This window comes from Diceros bicornis, chromosome 10 (genome assembly GCF_020826845.1).
Source record: "Diceros bicornis minor isolate mBicDic1 chromosome 10, mDicBic1.mat.cur, whole genome shotgun sequence".
Classification (NCBI taxonomy): Eukaryota; Metazoa; Chordata; class Mammalia; order Perissodactyla; family Rhinocerotidae; genus Diceros; species Diceros bicornis.
In genome coordinates, this window is record NC_080749.1 from 51,549,145 (window position 1) to 51,570,142 (window position 20,998).

General features: G+C 35.0%; 1 protein-coding gene across 1 annotated transcript in view; it reads left to right on the plus strand.

The window, feature by feature from the left end:
• The window catches only part of UBR3 (ubiquitin protein ligase E3 component n-recognin 3), a 240,214-nt gene that overhangs the window by 127,262 nt on the left and 91,954 nt on the right, over positions 1–20,998 (plus strand). The window contains exons 24-25 of the mRNA XM_058549221.1: positions 2,350–2,438; positions 15,493–15,642. Of these exons, the coding sequence (XP_058405204.1) occupies positions 2,350–2,438; positions 15,493–15,642 (239 nt within the window). The remainder of the gene's footprint in view (positions 1–2,349; positions 2,439–15,492; positions 15,643–20,998) is intronic.

Sequence of the window (20,998 nt, forward strand, 5' to 3'; positions counted from 1 at the left end):
TTGGCCAGTGGGAATCCCTTCAAGCTGGTTTCTGTGTTCTTTTGATTTATCCCCATCATTCTTTGAGCATTTTCTTATTTTCTGGACAAGAAGATATTCCAATGTTCATCTTGTACTTGTAATCAACCATTTCTCCAAGGAATCCTGGTTACTTTTAGTAGAGAATGATATATCCATGAGCTCATTCTAATGAGGTATAGTTATTCTCAGGCCCTCTTAGTGTACAGAGCTAGGGAAAATTGTGTGTGTGTGTTTGTGTGTGTCAACGGGCTGATGGGGGGAGGAGGAGGGAGATATTAAAAACTATGAGTTCGCCCTGATAGTTGCAATTCCAATCCCAACACCATAGGAGTCATTCTTGTTTTCTCTCTGTATTTTTGACTCTCTACTTCTACAGTGAGAAATCTGGCACCCATAATCCTCAATCTGTATTACCCTTTTGATCAGTTGCCTTGTATATAACCAATTTCGTGTAACCTTGCCCCACTGGTGTCCCAGGCTGTTGAGTCTTGACACTCTGTGCTAGGCCACCGTTGCCACCCTCCATGTTCAGGAAGGGAAGGAAGAGGAAGGGTGGATTTAGTTTTTTTGAAATGGCCAATGTAATTGAGGGTTAAGTTTGATGAATAAGGGGAGTGATCAACCTGGATAATAATATTTTGGCTCAAAAAGAATATAAAAAATGAGTTGTAGTTATAAAATAATAAAGTGAGTTTTCTTAATTGGATCTCAAATTATAATTAAAGTAAATGTTAGAAAAGCAGTATTTGAAAATCTTTTGAACATTTTTGGCAAAAATATGTAACTTCTGGTAAGGTGGATCAACAGTACTTGATTTAATAGATGTTCGTGATTATCTCCACTAATTGGATGGGAGCAGAGGTGTGAATAATCTAAAAATTATACTAGTATTCCATTCTTCTAAACTCTATATTCTTGAATCATTTCAGATTAATAGAAAAATACTTTTAGGTTTCCCATGGAAATGACTTCATAGAATCTCAGTTTAACAAAATGCTTTGACTTTTATAGTGTATAGGTATAATAAATGGTCATTAAAAGAAACTGCTGTAGTATACTCTGTCCATTATAGTTTTTTTTTTTTTGTGTGTGAGGAAGATTGGCCCTGAGCTAACATCTGTTGCCAATCTTCCTAATTTTCCTTGAGGAAGATTTATCCCTGAGCTAACATCTGTGCCAGTCTTCCTCCATTTTGCATGTGGGACGCTGCCACAGCATGGCTTGATGAGCAGTGTGTAGGTCCGCACCCAGGATCCGAACTTGTGAACCCCAGGCCACCAAAGCGGAGCACGTGTACTTAACCACTACGCCACTGGGCTGGCCCTAGCCGTTACGTTTTTAATGTCCTTTGTATCATGGGCTATGATAAATACCTTTTTGAATTTTGTTCAAGTAAAAAGTTTGTCTCTCCCAATGAGCTAATATGTAACTCACCTTACCTTTTTCCTTTTTGTCTTCCTCTCCATCCCCTCTTGTTTTAAATTACTATTTTAACCTTCCCTTGCTGGGGGTAAAATTTTATGCTCACTAGCCTATCTCCTTTTTTTATTACTTTACTTTTATTTTCTTATGTTATCGTCCTGATGTATTGTGTTTTTTTTTTTTAATTGGAAACCACACTCAAATTAAAATACTCTTTGCAAGTAGATAAGGGGTAAATAATAAATAGAATATAGTGAATTAATCCAAAGGGATATTTGTGCTTAGATTTGGAATATAGTTTTATTCTTTTTGGTGTATTTCTGACTTTTTCATATTCTTTTACTTCAAGCAAAATAAACCAAACTTAGAATATCTCCTAATAGAAACTAGGAAACTTCCTGGCTTCTGCTTATTCTGTATTAGGAAAGACCTATTCTTAAGGTAACAGTAAATATGCCTATTTTTATCTTGTAGATTCTGTTCATATCTAAACATCATAACTTCTTCTAGCAGCCAGTTTGGTATTATTTGTGCCTGGGGGTAAAATTTTGAGTTCCTTGCTGAAAAGGCTCTTTGTTCTTGCTCTTGCTGCCAACTGACATATACTTAGGAAATTGTGTTCTTGGAAATCCAAATTTTCTATCTACTTTAATTATTATTTCACATTTTAAAGTAAATCTTGGCTTTTATTTTTACCTATTTAAGCAAGTGATTTTCAAACCTTTTTAAAGCAATGGAATCCTTTTAAGGACAATCAAATCTTACATGAAAATTAATGCATAGTATAGAAAATAGGTTGTTCTCATCTGTGTGCCAGGGGCTTTTTGTGCATTATATATTCCTGAAAGATAGTGGATAAGTCTTAAGCACATCTGGTACTTATCACTTTATTTCTGTTTAATCTAGACGACAAAAGGCTAGAGAGAGGCAGCAGAAATTGCTTGCAGAGTTTGCTTCAAGACAGAAAAGCTTCATGGAAACTGCAATGGATGTTGGTAAGTCAAAATTTGTTAGTTTAGAACTCTCATAATTACAGTTATTACTTGAGGGATTATCTAGTCCAGTCTTTCACCAGTTTTAAGCATACAGGCAGATGACTTCTAGTCTTTATTTAAACAATAGAGTGATGGAAGATCAGACCTTTATTATAAGCAGTCCATTCTGTTGTTGAGTAGCTTTAGTTGTGAGAAAGTTCTTCCTGATGGAAGCAATACAGTGTCTTCTCTCTGTTCTCTTCTGTTAAACTGTCTTTCAGATTTGTGAGGTCCACCAATATGCATTTACTTATTCTGATCTTTTCCCGTGAATTATCCTAAGAGCCTTAAAATAGTTTTCAAATACTGTTAATGCCTCCTTCTTCTGTCACTTCCTTCAGTATTTATTAAAATCAGGTGCACTTCTCACTTCCCTTAGGGTTTGTACAGTGAAAGGGGATGCCATTTTCCTGTATAATGGTAGATTGCTATGAGTAATCTTTTACAAACATTGAAGAAATAGGTTAAATTTCAGTCTTCGGTTAACCAGGATACTCCCTTCCCTGACTACTTCCTACATTCCAGTGAAATTTTCTTGCTTTATTTTTTTTATTTTACTTTTTTTACTTGCTTTTTATCACTTGTTTACTTTTAAATTGTCAAGGTTGCTAACATTTTATTTTGTAGTCGCAGTCAAGTTTTCTATCCAAAGGTGACTCTAAAAGTTGAAAACAATATGACTTTTTGAGTTTGAGTACAGGACTAAGTAGTGTGCTAGGATTCATTTACTTTTTTTGAGTCTAGTGGCCTGACTCTTAGATCACCTTAAGGAGACTGTATTTAGTATATAGCTTCTTTTCTTACAGTCTCTCAGTTGCTAAAAACCATGCCACTCTTTATACATTTCTTCTTGGGCTGTGACTTTGTTATATTGTCTTTTGTTTTTCCTGAAGTTTCCAACTGCCCTTTTTTCTTAACTAATGTGCCTTTATGATACCCACTCAATCCTACTGTCTTTTGCATGGAATTTTGTACCATTTTGGTCCATTTGCTCTGTAGGCATGCTGTACAGTCATTACCTTGGGATTTTCCTCTTGTTCGTTGATCTGGGTTTTCCTGCATCTTACATCATCTCTTTTTTTGATTTCGTTATGTTGGAATGCAGCCTCAAGTATATTCCTAATAATGCTTATATGGAGGCTAAGCTTTCTGATTCTTTATATTTCTGGATGGGACTCTGGTCTCCTCTCATGCTTGATTGTACATTTGGATGCGTGTAGACTTCCAGATTGATGCACATTTTCTGTCACAACTGTGAAGGCAATACTCTTGTCTTTTGCCATTCATTTGGTGAGAAGTCTGGTTGTTATCTGTTTCTCATTCCTTTGTAAGTGAGCATTTTTTCCATTTGTTAATGACACTTTCATAATTGTCTGATCCTTAGAGATCTGAAATTTTATGATTTGTGTCTAGGTGGATCTTTTTTCGTTCTCCTTAGTACTCAATGGGCCTTTTCAGTCTGAAGATTCCTGTCTTTGAAACTCTTAAGAATTGTTTTTCCTCTGATTTCCTTGATAACTAGTGTAGCCCTTCTCTAAGATGACCCTCAATGATCCACGCCTCCTGGTATTTATGCCCTGTGTAGCCTTCTCCCATTTGCATCAGAATTAGTGTGTATGAGCACTGGAATATAACAGAAGTGATAGTATGTTTCTGAGATTAGATTATGAAAGACACTGTGGCTCCTGTCTTGATTGTTTTCTCTCTCTCGGATTACTCATTCTGGGAAGAGCCAGCTGCCATGTTGTTAGCGGCCCTATGGAGAGGCCTATGTGGTAAGGGACTGAGGCTACTGAGTGAGCTTGAATGTGAAACTTCCAGCTCCAGTCAAGCCTTCAGACGGCTACAGCCCAGCTGTAGTTTGAAAGTAATCTCATAAGAGATCTTGAGCCAGAACCATACAGCTAAAGTGCTCCCAGATTCCTGACCCTCAGAAACTGTCCGATAATAAATGTAGGTTTAAGCCACTGAGTTTTGGGGTAATTTGTTATATAGCAACAGAGAACCATTACAATACTTTTCTCCTATTTTCTGTATTCTTTTTTTGTGGGACTTTTACTAGTTGGATGTTGAATCTCCTCAATTGATCTTTTAATCTTTTATCTTTTATATCATGTGTTTTTTTGCTTTACATACTTAGAAATTTCCTCTCTTCAGTATCTTATTCCTACTTTTTTTATAGTACTTTTTCTCAAATCTTTCTGAATGTGTTAGAGGTCTCTCTGTCTCTAAATTATCCTTTACTTTTCTGAATTACTTTTTAAATTTACATTGGTCTTTCATGTTTTTAGTTTTCCTCATTTGCCTGATGATCCTTGATTGTCCTGGAAAGATGGTCTGGGTAGCTACTTTTGGTTTACTTTACTGAGGTGTAAATAGGTTTAATCCTAGTAATTCTCTCCAGTCTGTGTATTTGGGTGAGATGTGTCGACTGTCAGACTGAGATTAGAGTGCGGGGACAGCAGACTGCTCTGTTTGGGCCCCCAGATGTTAACACTCACACTAGAAACCGCAGTGCTCTCCAAGCAACTTTTTCAGTTTCTTTGGAGAAGAATAGACTTTTATTTTTTCCCTCTAAGGTAATTGCCAAGCCGTCTGAGTACTCTGTTCAGTCAAGTTTGGGGAGGGAATTGGGGTGCTGAGTAGTGAAGTTCTGTATATAGTCCTTCAATCAATTATTCTGTTTCCAGAGTCGCTTCATATTTATGACTCCTGTCCTCTACCTCACTGGCTGATTCTGAGCCCAGAGTTGACATTCTAATGGACAGGTCAATTCTTCCTTTTCTGTAACTTTCTCGTAATACATAAGTGGTTGCAGGTTTTATGGCTTTCTTTTATCTGTCAGCATGTCTCCATCTCCTCCAATCTTTCAGAATTTTTTTTTGCTGAGGAAAATTTGCCCTGAGCTAACACCCATTATCAGTCTTCCTCTATTTTGTATGTGGGTTGCCACCACAGCACAGCTGCCACCGAATTGTGTAGGTCAGTGCCTGGGACTGAACCAGGGCCGCTGAAGTGGAGTGCACTGAACTTAACCACTAGCCCATGGGACCAGCCCCCAATCTTTCAGAAATTTTACTGACATTTCTTATTTGTTGGCTGGTGAAATTTTCGTCCACAGCTCCATCCTTTTTCTATATTTTTGTGGGACTATTTCTTCATGTATTTTTTTACTTTTATTTCAGTAGTTTTTTAGAAGGAATGAGAGACAGAAGCATGTGGTCAGTGTGCGATCTTGAGTTAGATACTTACTAATATTTATTATTATAATGTGTCAAGTTAAAATTTCTGTTATTAAAAAAGCATTAAATTTTTATTATAGAAACTTAGAAAACACACATAATCAAAAATAAAAAAATAATCTTATATATATGTATTTTTTTTTGTGAGGAGATTAGCCCTGGGCTAGTATCTGTGCCCATCTTCTTTTACTTTATATGGGACACTGCCACAGAGTGGCTTGACAAGCGGTGCGTCCATGTGCACCTAGGATCCGAACCCAGGAACCCCGGGCTACCTAAGCAGAGTGCATGCACTTAACTGCTATGCCACTGGGCCGGCCCAATAATCTTATATTTTTACTACCAGATTTCCTAATCCAGACTGTATCCTTACAAATCTTTTTCTAAGTATGTACGTATATAAATGTATTTTTTACTAAAATGAGATAATTTTGCACACTATTTTTTCTTATGAAAAATTTCAAACATAAAGAAAAGCTAAAGGAATAGTATTATAAATTCCCATATACCATTATAACCTTCACCTAGTTAATGTTTTTCTTTGTTCTCTTGCTCTCTCTCTAATAAATGAAGTAAGTTATAGACATCATGATGCTTTACTCCTAAATATTTCAGCATGCATGTCCTAGGATTGAGAATATTCTCCTGCTCAAACACAATATGTCATACATAAGAAATTACTTTTTCCTACAGAATAAAGGAAATAGCTTCAAAATACCAAACTTGATATTATGTTAAACAACAAAATTATTGAATTAAGTTAAAAAATTTAAAATTATTTGCAGATCATTTTGTCCTTCAGTGTATTCCACTTAGGGTATATAGTTAAAGTTCTGTGTTCTAAAGTCACTTAAGAGCAGTCCTTTTTTTGGGAGGTGGTGTAACCAGTTTGATGTACAGTTTAGTTTGTTTGCAACTTTAGGAACTTGAAAAAAAGCTTAGTTAATAATACTTCTAGAAATTGTTTTTATCTGCTACCTCCCACTCCCATGTGAGATGAAACAAAAACATTTTCTGAGAAATTGATTGGGCAAAGAACCCAGAGGAGGTTAGGTGGTAGGTATTGTCTTGAATAGGAGCATGGTCACCTTTTCTTCAGAGGAGAGTGGAGGGAAGGAGGAAAGAGTGGGTGGAAATAGAGGTAGATTCCCCTGGGAGTAAGGGAAATGGGAAGTTAAGGACATCACTGAGTTGCTTCAGTTTTCAGGGGTAAGTAAAAGGTGAATTCTGCAGAGTAAAAAAAATGCCACTTGAAGCTTGAAATAGTTGTTGAGGAGAGTGGGCGATGTTGCTTACCAAGGCTAAGTATAAAGATTGATAAGCAATGCTTAGGGACCAGTTATACTCAAGATCATAAATTTGAATGTCATTAGTCTGCAGAGTTATTGACTCTCTCTTCTAAATCTTACTACCTTTTGGAAGATTTGACGTTTTTTGGCAGTAACCAGGGCACAGGAAGAACAATTGAGGGATCAGGCAGACATGATGGTTAGGAAACAGAGGCAGTTCACAGAAGCTGTCAGGATAATGAGCTCTGCTCTCTCTCAGTCCAAATTCTTGCATGCCACAGTGGTGACAGGTGAGGTAATATAGACTCATGAGCACTTGGTTTATTTATGTGGGTCTTGGCCATGCCAGTAGGATTCTGAACCATTTAGATTTGTATATTCCTTTTATTTATAACTCAGTTCCTTCCCAAAGATTTGACCCTGAAAACCCCCTAGAGACCCTATTTTTCATCCATTGCCCAAGATAAAAATTGCAAAATCACATGTTGATCTGCCTCCAATTACTATTTGCTTCATTTGCATGTGACATTATGTGTTATGATATTATTAACACACAAAGCAGGGCCACACCTGAGGTACCTTCTGGCAGTAGTACCTCAAATTCCTTTTGTCTTCTTGCTTTATTTCCTAGCTGTGTTCTAAGAATGTAAACAAGCTGTAGTTGCGTCTTTCTTATTTTACCTTTATCTTTGTGTATGAGAGATGTTCTCCTAAGATGTCTAGTCTAATAACATAACATACAGAATGTTTCAGATTTATAGCACACAGTACTTTACAAATCCTCTAATCAAATATAGTGCATAAGGTAAAAAATTAAGGACAAAAGCTTTCTCTCCGAATGTACCAGATCTCTGTGATTAGTACTCTTATTTATCTGTTGTTTAATGCCTTTCTGTAGTTATCAGGTGTCTTATGTGAAGAGACTCACCTCTGCATTTCCTTCCATCCTTCTTTCCTGATCATTATCCCCCATTATTTAGTTTTACTAGCCGTCTAGGTGTAGGAGTCAAGATGTTAGATTATAATCTTGATCACTTAAGGTTTATCAGATAGATATGGCTGAAAGACAACAGAATTGAGTTCCAAGTGAGAGTTCAGATGCTTAATATAGAGTAAGAATTTATTTTGGAAATTATTTTCTGATCTTACTTTTTTTTTTCATTGAGTTATAATTGACTTTATAACATTATATTAGCTTCAAGTGTGCAACGTAATGATTGGAATTTGTATATGTTGCGAAGTGATCACCATAATAAATCTAGTTAACATTCATCATCATACATAGTTACGCATTTTTTTTCCTTGTGATGACAACTTTTAAGATTTACTCTGTCAGCAACTTTCAAATATACAGTGCACTATTAACTGTAGTCACCAGGCTGTTCATTAGATCCCCAAGACTTATTTGTTTTATAACTGGAAGTTTGTACCTTTTGACCACTTTCACTCTTTTCTTCCAACCCCTGCTCCCTGCCTCTGGCAACCACTGGTCTGTTCTCTGTATCTGAGTTCATTTTTTAGTTAAAGATTCTACATATAAGTGAGATCACACAGTATTTGTCTTTCTTTGTCTGATTTACTTCACTTAGCATAATGCCCTCAAGGTCCATCCGTTCAAGGTTGTCACAAATGGCAAGATTTCCTTATTTTTTATGGATGAATAATATTCTTTTGTATATTTTTATACACCACATTTTCTTTATTTATTCATTCATTGATGGATACTTAGGTTGCTTCTATGTCTTGGCTATCGTAAATAGTGCTGCAGTGAATGTGGGGGTGCTGCATCTTTTGACTTAGTGAATACTCAGAAGTAGAATTGCTGGATCATATGGTAGTTCTCTTTTTCATTTTTTGAGGAACCTCCATACCATTTTGCATAGTGGCTGCACCATTTTACATTCCTACCAACAGAACACAAGGGTTCCCTTTTCTCCACAACCTCACCAACGCTTGTTATTTTCTGACTTTTTTGATAATAGCAATCCTAACAGGTGTGAGGTGATATCTCATTGTGGTTTTGATTTGCATTTCCCTGATGATTAGTGATGCTGACCACCTTTTTATGTATGTTTGTATATCTTTGGAAAAGTGTCTGTTCTGCCCATTTTTTAATTGGATTATTTGGGGTTTTTTTTGCTATTGAGTTGCTTGAGTTCTTTGCAGATATATGATTTGCAAATATCTTCTCCCATTCAGTAGGTTGCCTTTTCATTTTTTTGATGGATTCCTTTGCCGGGGAGAAGCTTTTTAGTTTGGTGTAGTCCCACTTGTTTACTTTTGCTTTTGTTGCCTTTGCTCTTGGTATCACACATATACTGTATTTTAATTGTAGAAATTGTATGGTACAGAAAAGCATAAAGAAGGACAGATTTTATCCCTAATTCCACCATCCAAAAGACATGTGCATTACTGATGATACTCTATAGTTCAATTTTGTATCTTACCTTTTTATCTAATATTTTAGCATAAAAATATCCCTATATTATTATTAAAACTCCTGGTATTTTTAAAAACTTTATTGGAGAGGTAGCATAGTATAGTGGTTTATGAGCATGGACTCTGGAGCCTGACTGCCTGAGTTTATATCTCAGCCACATCATTGCCTGGAGTAATTTACTTACCCTCTCTCTGCATTCGTTTCCCCATAGTTAAAAGGGGATTATTATACTACCGACTTCATAGGCTTGTTGTGAGTATTGAATGTATTAGTACATTTAAAATGCTTAGAGCATAGTGCTTGGCACATAATAGGTGTTTATAAGTATTGGCTATTACTATTATTACTTTTATTCTATAATTTACTTAGTAATGCCCTCATAATTTGATTTCATTTTTTCTAATTTTAATTATTGTCAACATTGTGTACACAAAACTTTTTCTGTATTTTATGTCTGGGTGTAAGAGTATGAATATTGGGGGATGATGATGATGATGATGATATATATTTTTGTATGTTAACTGTGTACCCAGCACTGTGCTAAACACATTCTGTATATTGGCTTATTTGTCCTGACATACCCTTAAGATAGGTGGTATTATCCCAGATGAAGATGCCTAGACTTAGATTAAATAATTTCTCTGAGGTTTTACAGTAAATGGTAGTGCCTGGGCTATATCTCAACAAAGTTTGTCTGCTCTTTACTGTTTCTTCAAATTTAAAGCAAATTAAGGAGAGTTACGTCACCCCTCCTCCTCAAGTTGGTAGCCTGGAGATATGAAGGGACAGATATGAGAATAGTTGCAAAGTAAGAATGAATAGACCTGATGATTGATTGATTGGTTGATTCAGACACAAAGCACAAGATAGAAGGGATATTCAACATGTTTGGAAAGTTTTATTTATTTTATAAAAAACCAGAATGAAAAGAATACTGCTTTTCCAATAGCTGAAGCAAAAATCCTTGAAGTACCTCTATTAGTCTAGCTTGGTTATAGGGTCAGCTCCACACAAATCACATGAATTGAAAGTGAGTGGTGAGGGGGGTGATTGTCCTAAACAAAAATTGAGGTCTATTGTTAGCAGAAGGAGCAATAGATACTAGGTAGATAGAAATAGTATCTGTCCACAGTACCTATCCTTTAAGATTTCATTTGGAAAGTGGGGTAGTCCAAGCAAGAGCTGGCATAGAGCAGGATTTGGTTCACTTTTATTGTTAGTTGTGGAGGCAGCTGTTTATTTTGTTATTTAATAATATAGTTTAACTTGAGATTTATCCCTTTATTTTTTAACAATATAAACAAATATGCATATATTTACTTATGTATGCTACCATTTATGTAAGAAGGGGTTTGGGGATATAAATATATTTGTATATTTTATATTGAGATATAAAAATATTCATATTCCTAGTGTCTCCTTGTTAGGTAATTGATAATATACTATGTACTCTTTCTCTACCTTGCTTTTTTTACTTAACATTATATCCTGGAGATCCCACCATGCAGTGTATAGACATATTCTTCATCCCCTTTTCTAGCTGAATAGCCTTCTATTTTGTAGATTTTCCGTAATTAATTCAGACGAGATCTGGCGCGTTCATGGTAGTATGGCTATAGCCTTCCATAGTTTATTCAAATGGGTTTCTATTATTAGACATTTGGGTTGTTTTCAGTCTTTTGCTATATAAATAGTACTGCAGCAAATATCTTTATGCATGTATCTTTTTGTTTTTTGATGATACATCTGTACAATAGATTTCTGGAAGTGGGATTCCTGGGTCAAAGGGTAAATGCATTTGTAATTTTGCTAGATATCAGCAAATTCCCTTCATAGGGTTTGTACTGTTTTACATTCCCACCAAGTGTGTCAGAGTATCAATTTCCCTATATCCTTGTCATTGGAATATGTTATCAAATTTTGTATTTTTGCTAATTTTGGAGGTAAAAAGAAATGGTATTGTGGTCCAGTAGGTTACTAGCAAGTACCTCTCAGTTGTAGTTAAAAATTAAGTAGGATTAGTGTTGTTAAAACCAAATAAAACACTCATAATTTTGAATCAATTTATGCAATAAAGAAAATTCTCTGTGCCTACCACTAGGCTGCAGACCATGCTTTACCCTGTGATATTTGTGTTTTGCAGTTGACTGTTTCCCGGGGGAGGCCTAGTGTTTTCAAACAAAAATATATTTCGCCTGATTGTGAGAGCGCTAACTATATCATCCCTGCATCATCATCCATTCTTTCCTCTGTTCATCCACAAAACTCCATAAACACAAAAGCAAAACATGCAGCAAAGAGATATGTGATTATTTTACAAATACTTATTTTAGTTTAAATTAATCCAGTGAATTCGTAAGTGTAAAAGTTAAAAGTAAAGGCAAAGGCTATTTTGTAATTAAAGATTAATTTTATGTGAAAATAGACTTTAAGCAATTTTAACCAATATTAGAATAAGAAATTTTATGTAATAATGTAAATGTAAACTCTGGAAGTAGAATTATAATATTTATGAATGCTGAAGCTTTTCATTCTGATGATATTAAAATTAATGGTTGACGAATAAGTTGATATTAAAATGCTACTGTTGGAAAATGATTTTTTTCTTTCTTTTTTTTTTTTTTTGAAGATTGGCCCTGAGCTAACATCTGTTGCCAGTCTTCCTCGTTTTTTCCTTTTTTTCCTCCCCAAAGCCCAAGTAGATAGTTGTATGTCATAGTTGTACATCCTTCTAGTTGCTCTGATTTTTTTCTTAAACTTAAAATATTCTGAATGGAAACACCTTTATCACTTTAAATGTTAACTTTCGAGACTCATATCTTAGTAAGGCAGAGTTCTTCAATTCTTTTGGAAAGTTACATATTGTAATTAACATACAGTAGAAACATTATGGTAGTTAGCAATTGCTATGTAACAAATCACCCCAAAATTTAGTGATTTAAAACGACAACCATTTGTTATTTCTCATGAGTCAGTGGGTTGGCTGGTAGTTCTGCTGATTTGGACCAAACTTTTCTGCAAAAGGCTTAGCTGATCTCATCTGGGCTCACTCATGGATCTGCAGTCTGCTGGTTGGTTGACTGGGAACTGGCCTGAGCTGGTGGGACAACTTGGCTCTGTTCCATGTTGGCTGTCTTTCTCCAAGAGGCTAGCCCAGACTTTTTCTCATGTAGGTGGCAGAGTTGAGAGCGAAAGAGAGAAAGCATGCAAGACTACTTGAGGCCTAGTCTTAGAAAGGCATACTGTTATTTCTGCCGCATTCTCTTGTCTAAAGCAAATGAAGGCTAGCCCTTATACAAAGAGTGGGGAAAGAAAATTGTACCTCTTGATGGCAGGAATTGTGAAGTCACATTGCAAAGATCATGGATACAGAGGGGAGTGGAGAATTGGAGTCTTTTTGTAGTCATTCTAACACAGTGATTGTAAACAGAACTTTGGCAGATTAAAATAGCGTTCAAAAGAATTACCTGCTTAATTCAGATAGATTCTTTTCTGTTCATGTAAAACCAAACAAATGAATTAACTATTGCTTTATTTATCTTTTTTGCCTATGTTATAATAATATTAATTATGGTCATTTAAAATAGGCGCTTTTGTTTTAAAAGGGCAAGTGTCAATTTTACACAAACGTTAAATTTTAATTGTTTTGAAAGACAAAGTAGGATTTGAGAATTGAAGGGTTATTTGTAACTAGAATATTTTCATTATTAGTAAGGTTTCTGGTAGCACTTGGATTAATCATATTTGACTGTTACTCTCTCAGTTTTGCGTCTGTCTTCATTCATTTAGTTTACGTAGAGAAAATCATTGTAATCTCTTCATTGCATCAATTTGCAGGACATAGCCTTTTAGATTTTTTTTTGGTGTGGAAAATATGTGCAGATGTTGATGTGTGCATGCAGTTGGCAGAGTTAAGTATCTTTATTATAACAGTACAGAAAATATCTAGTTATATTGTTCATTTAATGTGCCTTAAAATTTTTTTTATTGAAATATACAGAAAGAAAAGTACATTTATCATGATTATAGCGCTGTTTGAGTTTTTAAAAACTGGATATCACTGTGTAAGCTGCATCCAGATTGAGAAACAAAACATTACCAACATCCCATAAGCCCCCTTTGTGTTCTCTGTCACTGCCTCTTCCAAAAGTAACCAATAGCCTTACTCCTAATCCTGTATGTTAGTTTTGCCTGTTTTTGTTCTTTATGTAACTATTTACATTCAGTATGTCCTCTTTGAGCCTGGCTTCTTTTAGAATAGAGTGTTGTTAATTACTGTTTTTCCGTGTCTTTATCTATAGCTGAGAAACAATAATAACATTTAAATAGAAGCATTTAATTTGGTCATAGGTCCATTTAAATCTTAACTAAAATTTTGAAATTGGGTACTAGAATGACAGAATCAGTCATGAATTACCAATATATTTTAATTCATTTTAGAATATACAGAAGCAGTGATTTTCTTCATCTTTTAAGAAATAAGCCCTGATCTTTTTAGTTTCTTGAAGAAAAACAAAAAGGGATATTAGTGTCTGTAATTATTAAAATCAGAATTCAAATAAAAATCACTGCTCTTGAAAAATAGGTCATCTATTTTATTTTCATGCCTTTAGCACCGTAGAAGATTGTCAAGCCTTTCTTTTAAAAACTCTCGAAAAGGTGACTTAGCAGCCTCTTTGATAATGTGTTTTGGTATTAGGAGTTCCTTGAAGTTTTCAAGTTGATTGTACCAAGACATAAAAAAAAGGAAAATGATCTTTGCGTGTGAGATAGGGTTAATGAATTCTAGTTCTTTGGCATTTAACATGAGACTGTATTATTTGATGACACTTTGTCAGATATTTCTGTATTATCATTTGAACTTGAGAGTAATCAGACATATTCCTTCTTTTCTGTACTAAAGTTTTCTCCCTAAAAAACAAAGTAATCACATAGCAGATTTTAATGGCCTCTGGTAGTTTCTTTTGAAATGCTCTTTTCAGTTTGACCCATTAATCTTATTTTCATAGACAGTGAACTATCTGGTTCCAATTCCATTCATGTATTGTTTTTTCTCTCATTTCTTTATTGGCTTCTTTTTTATTTCCATTGATACTGTGCATTATCCAAAGTTTTATTTTAGGTCTCTGCCGCTTTTCCTCTGAGTTACTCTTAATAAATATCAGATATATGTTTATCTGTATGAATTTATATTAAAATGTATCTAAACTTTACATCTTTCTTTCTCTGTCATGTACTTTTATATATTTCTTTAGGTATGCCTCCATCTTTTAAACATGTCATTAATCACTTGTGCTTCCCTAGTCTTCCTAATCCCCTCTACTCATTTGTTTGCTACTATAAGCAACATCACAGCTTCATGAATTTACGAGTCGAGATAGTAGACTCAAAAATATTATTGACTCAATATTTTATTTCTTGCTGTTAATATTATATTGCCAGAAGATTACTATTTTCTATAGTAGTTCTGTTTTATTCATATATATGGTCATATCTAAATGATTTCTCTACATAAAAAATATATATTGATAATTATTATTGCTAAGATATAATCACTAGAATTGAAAGTAAAGGAGAAATAGTTTATTCCTCTTTTATCTCCTAGTAAATACTGCCATTTCTTTCCAAGAGCTGCCATGTTATTATAAATTTCCCCTTTGAGGTGCCTCAAAGAAAACTAAAACAAATAATCTCCCCTATTTCCTTAAACTATAATATTTTAAGTGTTCTGTTTTGATACAAATATCTTTGCCTCTGTATTTTTGGTTTCAATTTTATAGGTGAATGATACAACAACATCAGAACTGTATTTAACCATATATTATTTAAAGTCTTCCATTATATCAACTAATTGCATTTTTTTGTCTAACTCTTTCTGAGTAAACATTTTACTTTAGAAAGGTAACTTTTTCCATAGTTTTGTTACTGCATAACTTTAGTGATGTTGAAGCTCAAAATTATTTGAACTTGATTTTTTTTTTCACATTTTTGTTGAAGAGAGATTTTTCTCCTTAGGAATTAAGAACTGTAACTTTTTTCCTCAGATTCTCCTGAGAACGATATTCCTATGGAGATCACCACAGCAGAACCACAAGTTTCTGAGGCAGTATATGATTGTGTTATTTGTGGACAGAGTGGCCCCTCCTCTGAAGACCGACCTACAGGATTAGTTGTACTGTTACAAGCATCCTCAGGTAAAATCAAAGTAATTTTTCATTGGGAACATTTTAGAGCCAAAGTATATACAACAGATTAATAAATATCTGTATTAAATGAAAGTTTTGTCTGTCTAGATATAGCTATAGATCTATACAGGCATACCTCCTTTTATTGCACTTTGCAGATATTGAGTTTTTTACAAATTGAAGGTTTGTGGCAACCCTGTGTTGAGCAAGTCTGTTGGCACCATTTTTCCAGTAGCATTTGCTCACTTTGTGTCTCTGTGTCACGTTTTGGTAATTCTCGCAATATTTCAAATGTTTTTATTATTATTGTATTTATTATGGTGATTGGTGATCTTTGATGTTATTATTGTAATTGTTTTGGGGCACTACGAACCGCGCCCATGTAAGATGGCAAACTTAACTGATAAGTGTTTTGTATGTTCTGACTGCTCCACTGGCTGGCCATCCTCTCTCCCTCCCCCTCCTTGGGCCTCCCTATTCCCTAAGACACAACAGTATTGAAATTAGGCCAGTTAATAACCCTACAATGGCCTCTAAGTGTTCAAGTGAAAGGAACATTTGCACATCTCGCACTTTAAATCAAAAACTAGAAATAATTAAGCTTACTAAAGAAGGCTTGTCTAAAGCCAAAATAGGCCGAAAGCTGGGCCTCTTGTCTAGTTAGCCAAATTGTGAATGTAAAGGAAAAGTTCTTGAAGGAAATTAAAAGTGCTACTCCAGTGAACACAGGAATGATAAGAAAGTGAAATAGCCTTATTGCTGATATGGGGAAAATTTTAGTGGTCTGGATAGAAGATAAAACCAGCCACAACATTCTCTTAAGCCAAAGCCTAACCCAGATCAAGGCCCTAACTCTCTTTAATTCTCTGGAGGCTGAGAGAGGTGAAGAAGCTGCAGAAAAAAGTTTGAAGCTAGTGGGGTTGGTTCCTGAGGTTTAAGGAAAGAAGCTGTCTCCATAACATAGAAGTGCAATGTGAAGCAGCAAGTGTTGGTGTAGAAGCTGCAGCAAGTTATCCAGATCTAACTAAGGTAATTAATGAAGTTAGCTACAGTAAACAACAGATTTTCAATGTAGACAAAACAATCCTATATTGGAAGAAGATGCCATCTAGGACTTTCATACCTAGAGAAGAGAAGTGAATGCCACGCTTTAAAGCTTCAGAGCACAGGCTGACTCTTGTTAGGGGCTAATGCAGCTGCTGACTAAGTTGAAGCCAGTGCTCATTTATCATTCCAGAAATCTCAGAGCCCTTGAGAATTATGCTAAATCTATTCTTCTTGTGCTCTATAAATGGAATGAAGCCTGAATGACATCATATCTGTTTACAGCATGGTTTACTGAATATTTTAAGCCTACTGTTAAGACCTACTGCTCAGAAAAAAAGATTCCTTTCAAAATATTACTGCTTATTGACAGTGCACCTCATCACCCAATAGCTCTGATGGAGACGTACAACAAGATTGTTGTTTTCCTGTCTGCTAACACAACATCCATTCTGCAGCCCATGGATCAAGGAGTCATTTCGATTTTCAAGTCTTATTACTTAAGAAATAAATATATTTTGTAAGGTTATAGCTGCCATAGGTAGTGATTCCTCTGTTATGGATCTGGAAAGTAAATTGAAAACCTTCTGGAAAGGATTCACCATTCTAGATGTCATGAGAACATTTGTGATCATAGGAAGAGGTCAAAATATCAACCTTAACAGGAGTTTGGAAGAAGTTGATTCCAGCCCTCATGGTTAACTTTGAGGGGTTCAAGATTTCAGTGGAGGAAGTAACTGCAAGATGTTTTGGAAGTAGCAAGAGAACTAGAATTAGAAGTGGAGCCTGAAGATGTGACTGAATTGCTGCAATCTCACGATAAAACTTGAACAGATAAGGAGTTGCTTCTTATGGATGAGCAAAGAAAGTGGTTTCTTGAGATGGACTCTATTCCTGGTGAAGATGCTGTGAAGATTGTTGAAATGGCAACAAAGGATTTAGAACTTACATAAATTTGGTTGATAAAACAGCGGCAGGGTTCAAGAAGAGTGACTCCAATTTTGAAAGAAGTGCTGCTGTGGGTGAAATGCTGCAAAACAGCATCACATGCTACAAAGAAATCGTTCATGAAAGGAAGAGTCAATTGATGCAGCAGACTTCACTGTTGTCTTATTTTAAGAAATTGCTGTAGGCCCCCTAAAATTCAGCGGTCACCACCGTGATCAGTCTGCAGCCATCAACACTGAGGCAGAACTCTCCACCAGCAAAAAGGTTATGACTTGCTGAAGGCTCAGATGATGGTTAGCATTTTTAGCAATAAGGTATTTTTAAATTAAGGTATGTAAATTTTTTATACATAATGCCATTGCACACTTAATAGACTACAGCATAGTGTAAAGATAGCTTTTATATGTACTGGGAAACCGAAAAAATTCGTGTGACTCGCTCTATTGTGATATTAACTTTATTGCAGTGGTCTGGAACTGAACCTGCAGTATACAGCCTTGCTTGTGTAGCAAGGATCAATTTAGATCTGTATAGTAAAGATTCTTAATCTGGTTTTATCTCATTTTCCTGGACATAAGTGTTAGAAGAATCCCTTAACAGAGAGATGTCTCTATATATTACACAATCTTTTTCCTTAAAGCTTGATGGTATATTACCAATGCTACATGGCCAATACCTGAGTTAAGCTTTCTTGGCAATTTAATTGTTCTAAAATCTGGAAGCATATTAAGGCCAAAAATATTGTCAATTTAAATATTTTATTACATAAGACATTTTCAGATAGCCTTACCCTTGTTACTTGAGCTATTAGGAACAGTTTTTCTTGAAACAGCTTGCTGATTGATGTTTGCCAATCTATAGTTAAATATTTTTTTGATTTGAGGGATTTGTCTGAATGCTCTCCATCCTTTCTCATACTGAAGTGTTTTGAGGTTGTGATAACTCTTACACACACTAGTCTCAATGAATTCAGTCCTTTTTCAACAGGACTGTGTGTGAAGCAAAGAGAAAATAAAATTCTTACATATTTCTCCAGAGCATTTTTTTGGTAGGGTATTTACTCTCTGATTTAGTATGGTAAGTGGAAAGAGGTATAAGAGACTCCCCTGAGTTCAAATACAGGTGTTGCTTGACATAATCTGGCCAAGTTGGTTGCCTTCTTTTGAATATAGAGGTAATAGGCAAAAGGATCTAATGTGGTGCCTGGGAAATTAGTTTCTCCACCTGTTGGGAATTTCATTTCCCAAATGAAATTGATTTGGGAAACCCCAATTGAATAGGACATTCAAGTAGAGCTGCCAAGACCAGAAATGCATCCTAAAAAGGAAATGTGTGGGAGTATTGACTACTTTTGCAGCTACTTCTCTTTTTTACTACTGTGAGGAAACCATAGTAACCAAAGTATTGCTGCTTGACTGTCTATAACTTCTTCACCAAATGCTTTATAATCATCAACTTAATGTTTTATTTATTCATTCATTCCACAAATATTTATTGAGCACCTAGATGCCAGACACTATTCTAATGCGAAAAAAAACAAAACAAAGATCCTGCCCTAAGGAAGCTTACGTTCTTGTTGTTTTAAACTTTTATCTGTTCATTATTTTATAGTTTTTCAGTTGCTTTGACTTGTTACTTTATTTAATCCCTTTTTAGTGATTTTATACACTAGTTAAACTAATTATTATTGATAATTCCACTATAGTATAGCTCTCTTATTTTTTAAAGATAGAAGGAAAAGAATAAGAAACTAACATTAAAAAGCATTAAATCTGAGTGATTTTAATTGGAACTCTGGCTGTTTCCTTCCTTTCCTTCTGAGCCTCACCCCCTCACTGAAATCCTCCCACCTTTTACCACTCTTTATTTTTTCCTTGCTTCTGACTTCTTTTTTTATTTTGATCTCTTCTCTTTTTCTTTTTACATTTGTATATGGAAAATTTTAATCATATACTAAAGTAAAGAGACTCGTAAAATGAACATCCACATCCCCATCAATCTTCAACAGTGATTAACTTGTGGTTGATCTTGTTTATTCCCTCTCCCTAGAATTATTTTGAAGCAGATTCTAGACATTATGTAATTTCATCTGTAAATATTTCAGTGTTTCTGTTAAAAGGAAAGGACTTGTTTTTTTAAACATAACCACAGTCACTCCTAAGTAAATTACTTCCTCAGTGCCATCAAATACCTGGTCAGTGTTCAAAATTCCCCAGTTGTTTCTAATTTACTTTGTTTAATTAATTTATTTATAATTGTAGGGTCCCCATGTAGTCTTTTAATTAATAGCTTCCCTTTATATCTCCCTTGTGCCGGCCCCCCCAGCCCCTGCATTTTACTTTTTGAAGAAAATGGATCATTGGATCATTGATGAATGTTTTTGGATGTTGCTGAATGTATCCAGTGATGTTTGGCATGTTCCCCTCTGTCCACTCTGTGTTCTCTCTGAGATATTAGCAGCACACGATGATTTTTGCCTAGATTCACCAGCTTATCAAGGATCACAAAATCTCTTTCATGTTTTCTTTGTTTATTAGCTGAAATATTTCTGTAAAAGAAATTTCACCTCATCAACCATTTTAGTTACTCTGAGTTATAGATTGTACATGAAAGGCAGAATAAATACTGTATTCTTTCCCTTTATTTACTAGTCCTCAAAATATTGAGGTAGTAGTTCTTTAGCACTTTCCAAAAATAATTAATTAGTACTTTTTGTATTATTATGACCTCTGTTGCAGTTAACTCTTCTTGAGCTGACATTCTTCCATCTTTGTTCAGTGAGAGCCTCTTCAAATTATCTCCTGAGTGCTTTTGACACAAACCTTATAGACCTGGGACTTTACATTTTCTGGCATGGCAAGTTACACCATTTTCGTCTGATAAATTTCCTGCCCTGAAATCAGCCATTTCTCTAAGTCTTATTTTTTTTTGTAGTGGAAAATGGTATTTAGAGACCACAGTTGGGGTGTGAGGTGTGATTGTTGCTCTCGCCTTTTCTTGCGTCCACTGATTCTTTATTGGCTTGTTCTTGAAACTGTGTATCAAAGAAAAGTCCCATGCTTTCTCCCCTTAGTGTAACGTTTGACTTGTGCTGAATTACAGACATTACAGACATGAGATTAGGAACCCTTCAAAACACTGCTTAAATCAAGGACCTTTATAGCAGTTTTGATAAGATCTAAAGGTATTGATTTACATGCTTCTCACTGTTTCACAGAATGCCTGTTATAAACATTACTGACCTTGGGAGCTTCAGTTCTCCATAGGAGAAGAATACAATATTATATAATCTTTCTATTCTGTTAATCCTCATAATCTTTGCAAAACTTAAAGTCCAAACTTAAAGTCAGTGTTTTTATCTTCATAGTTCTTT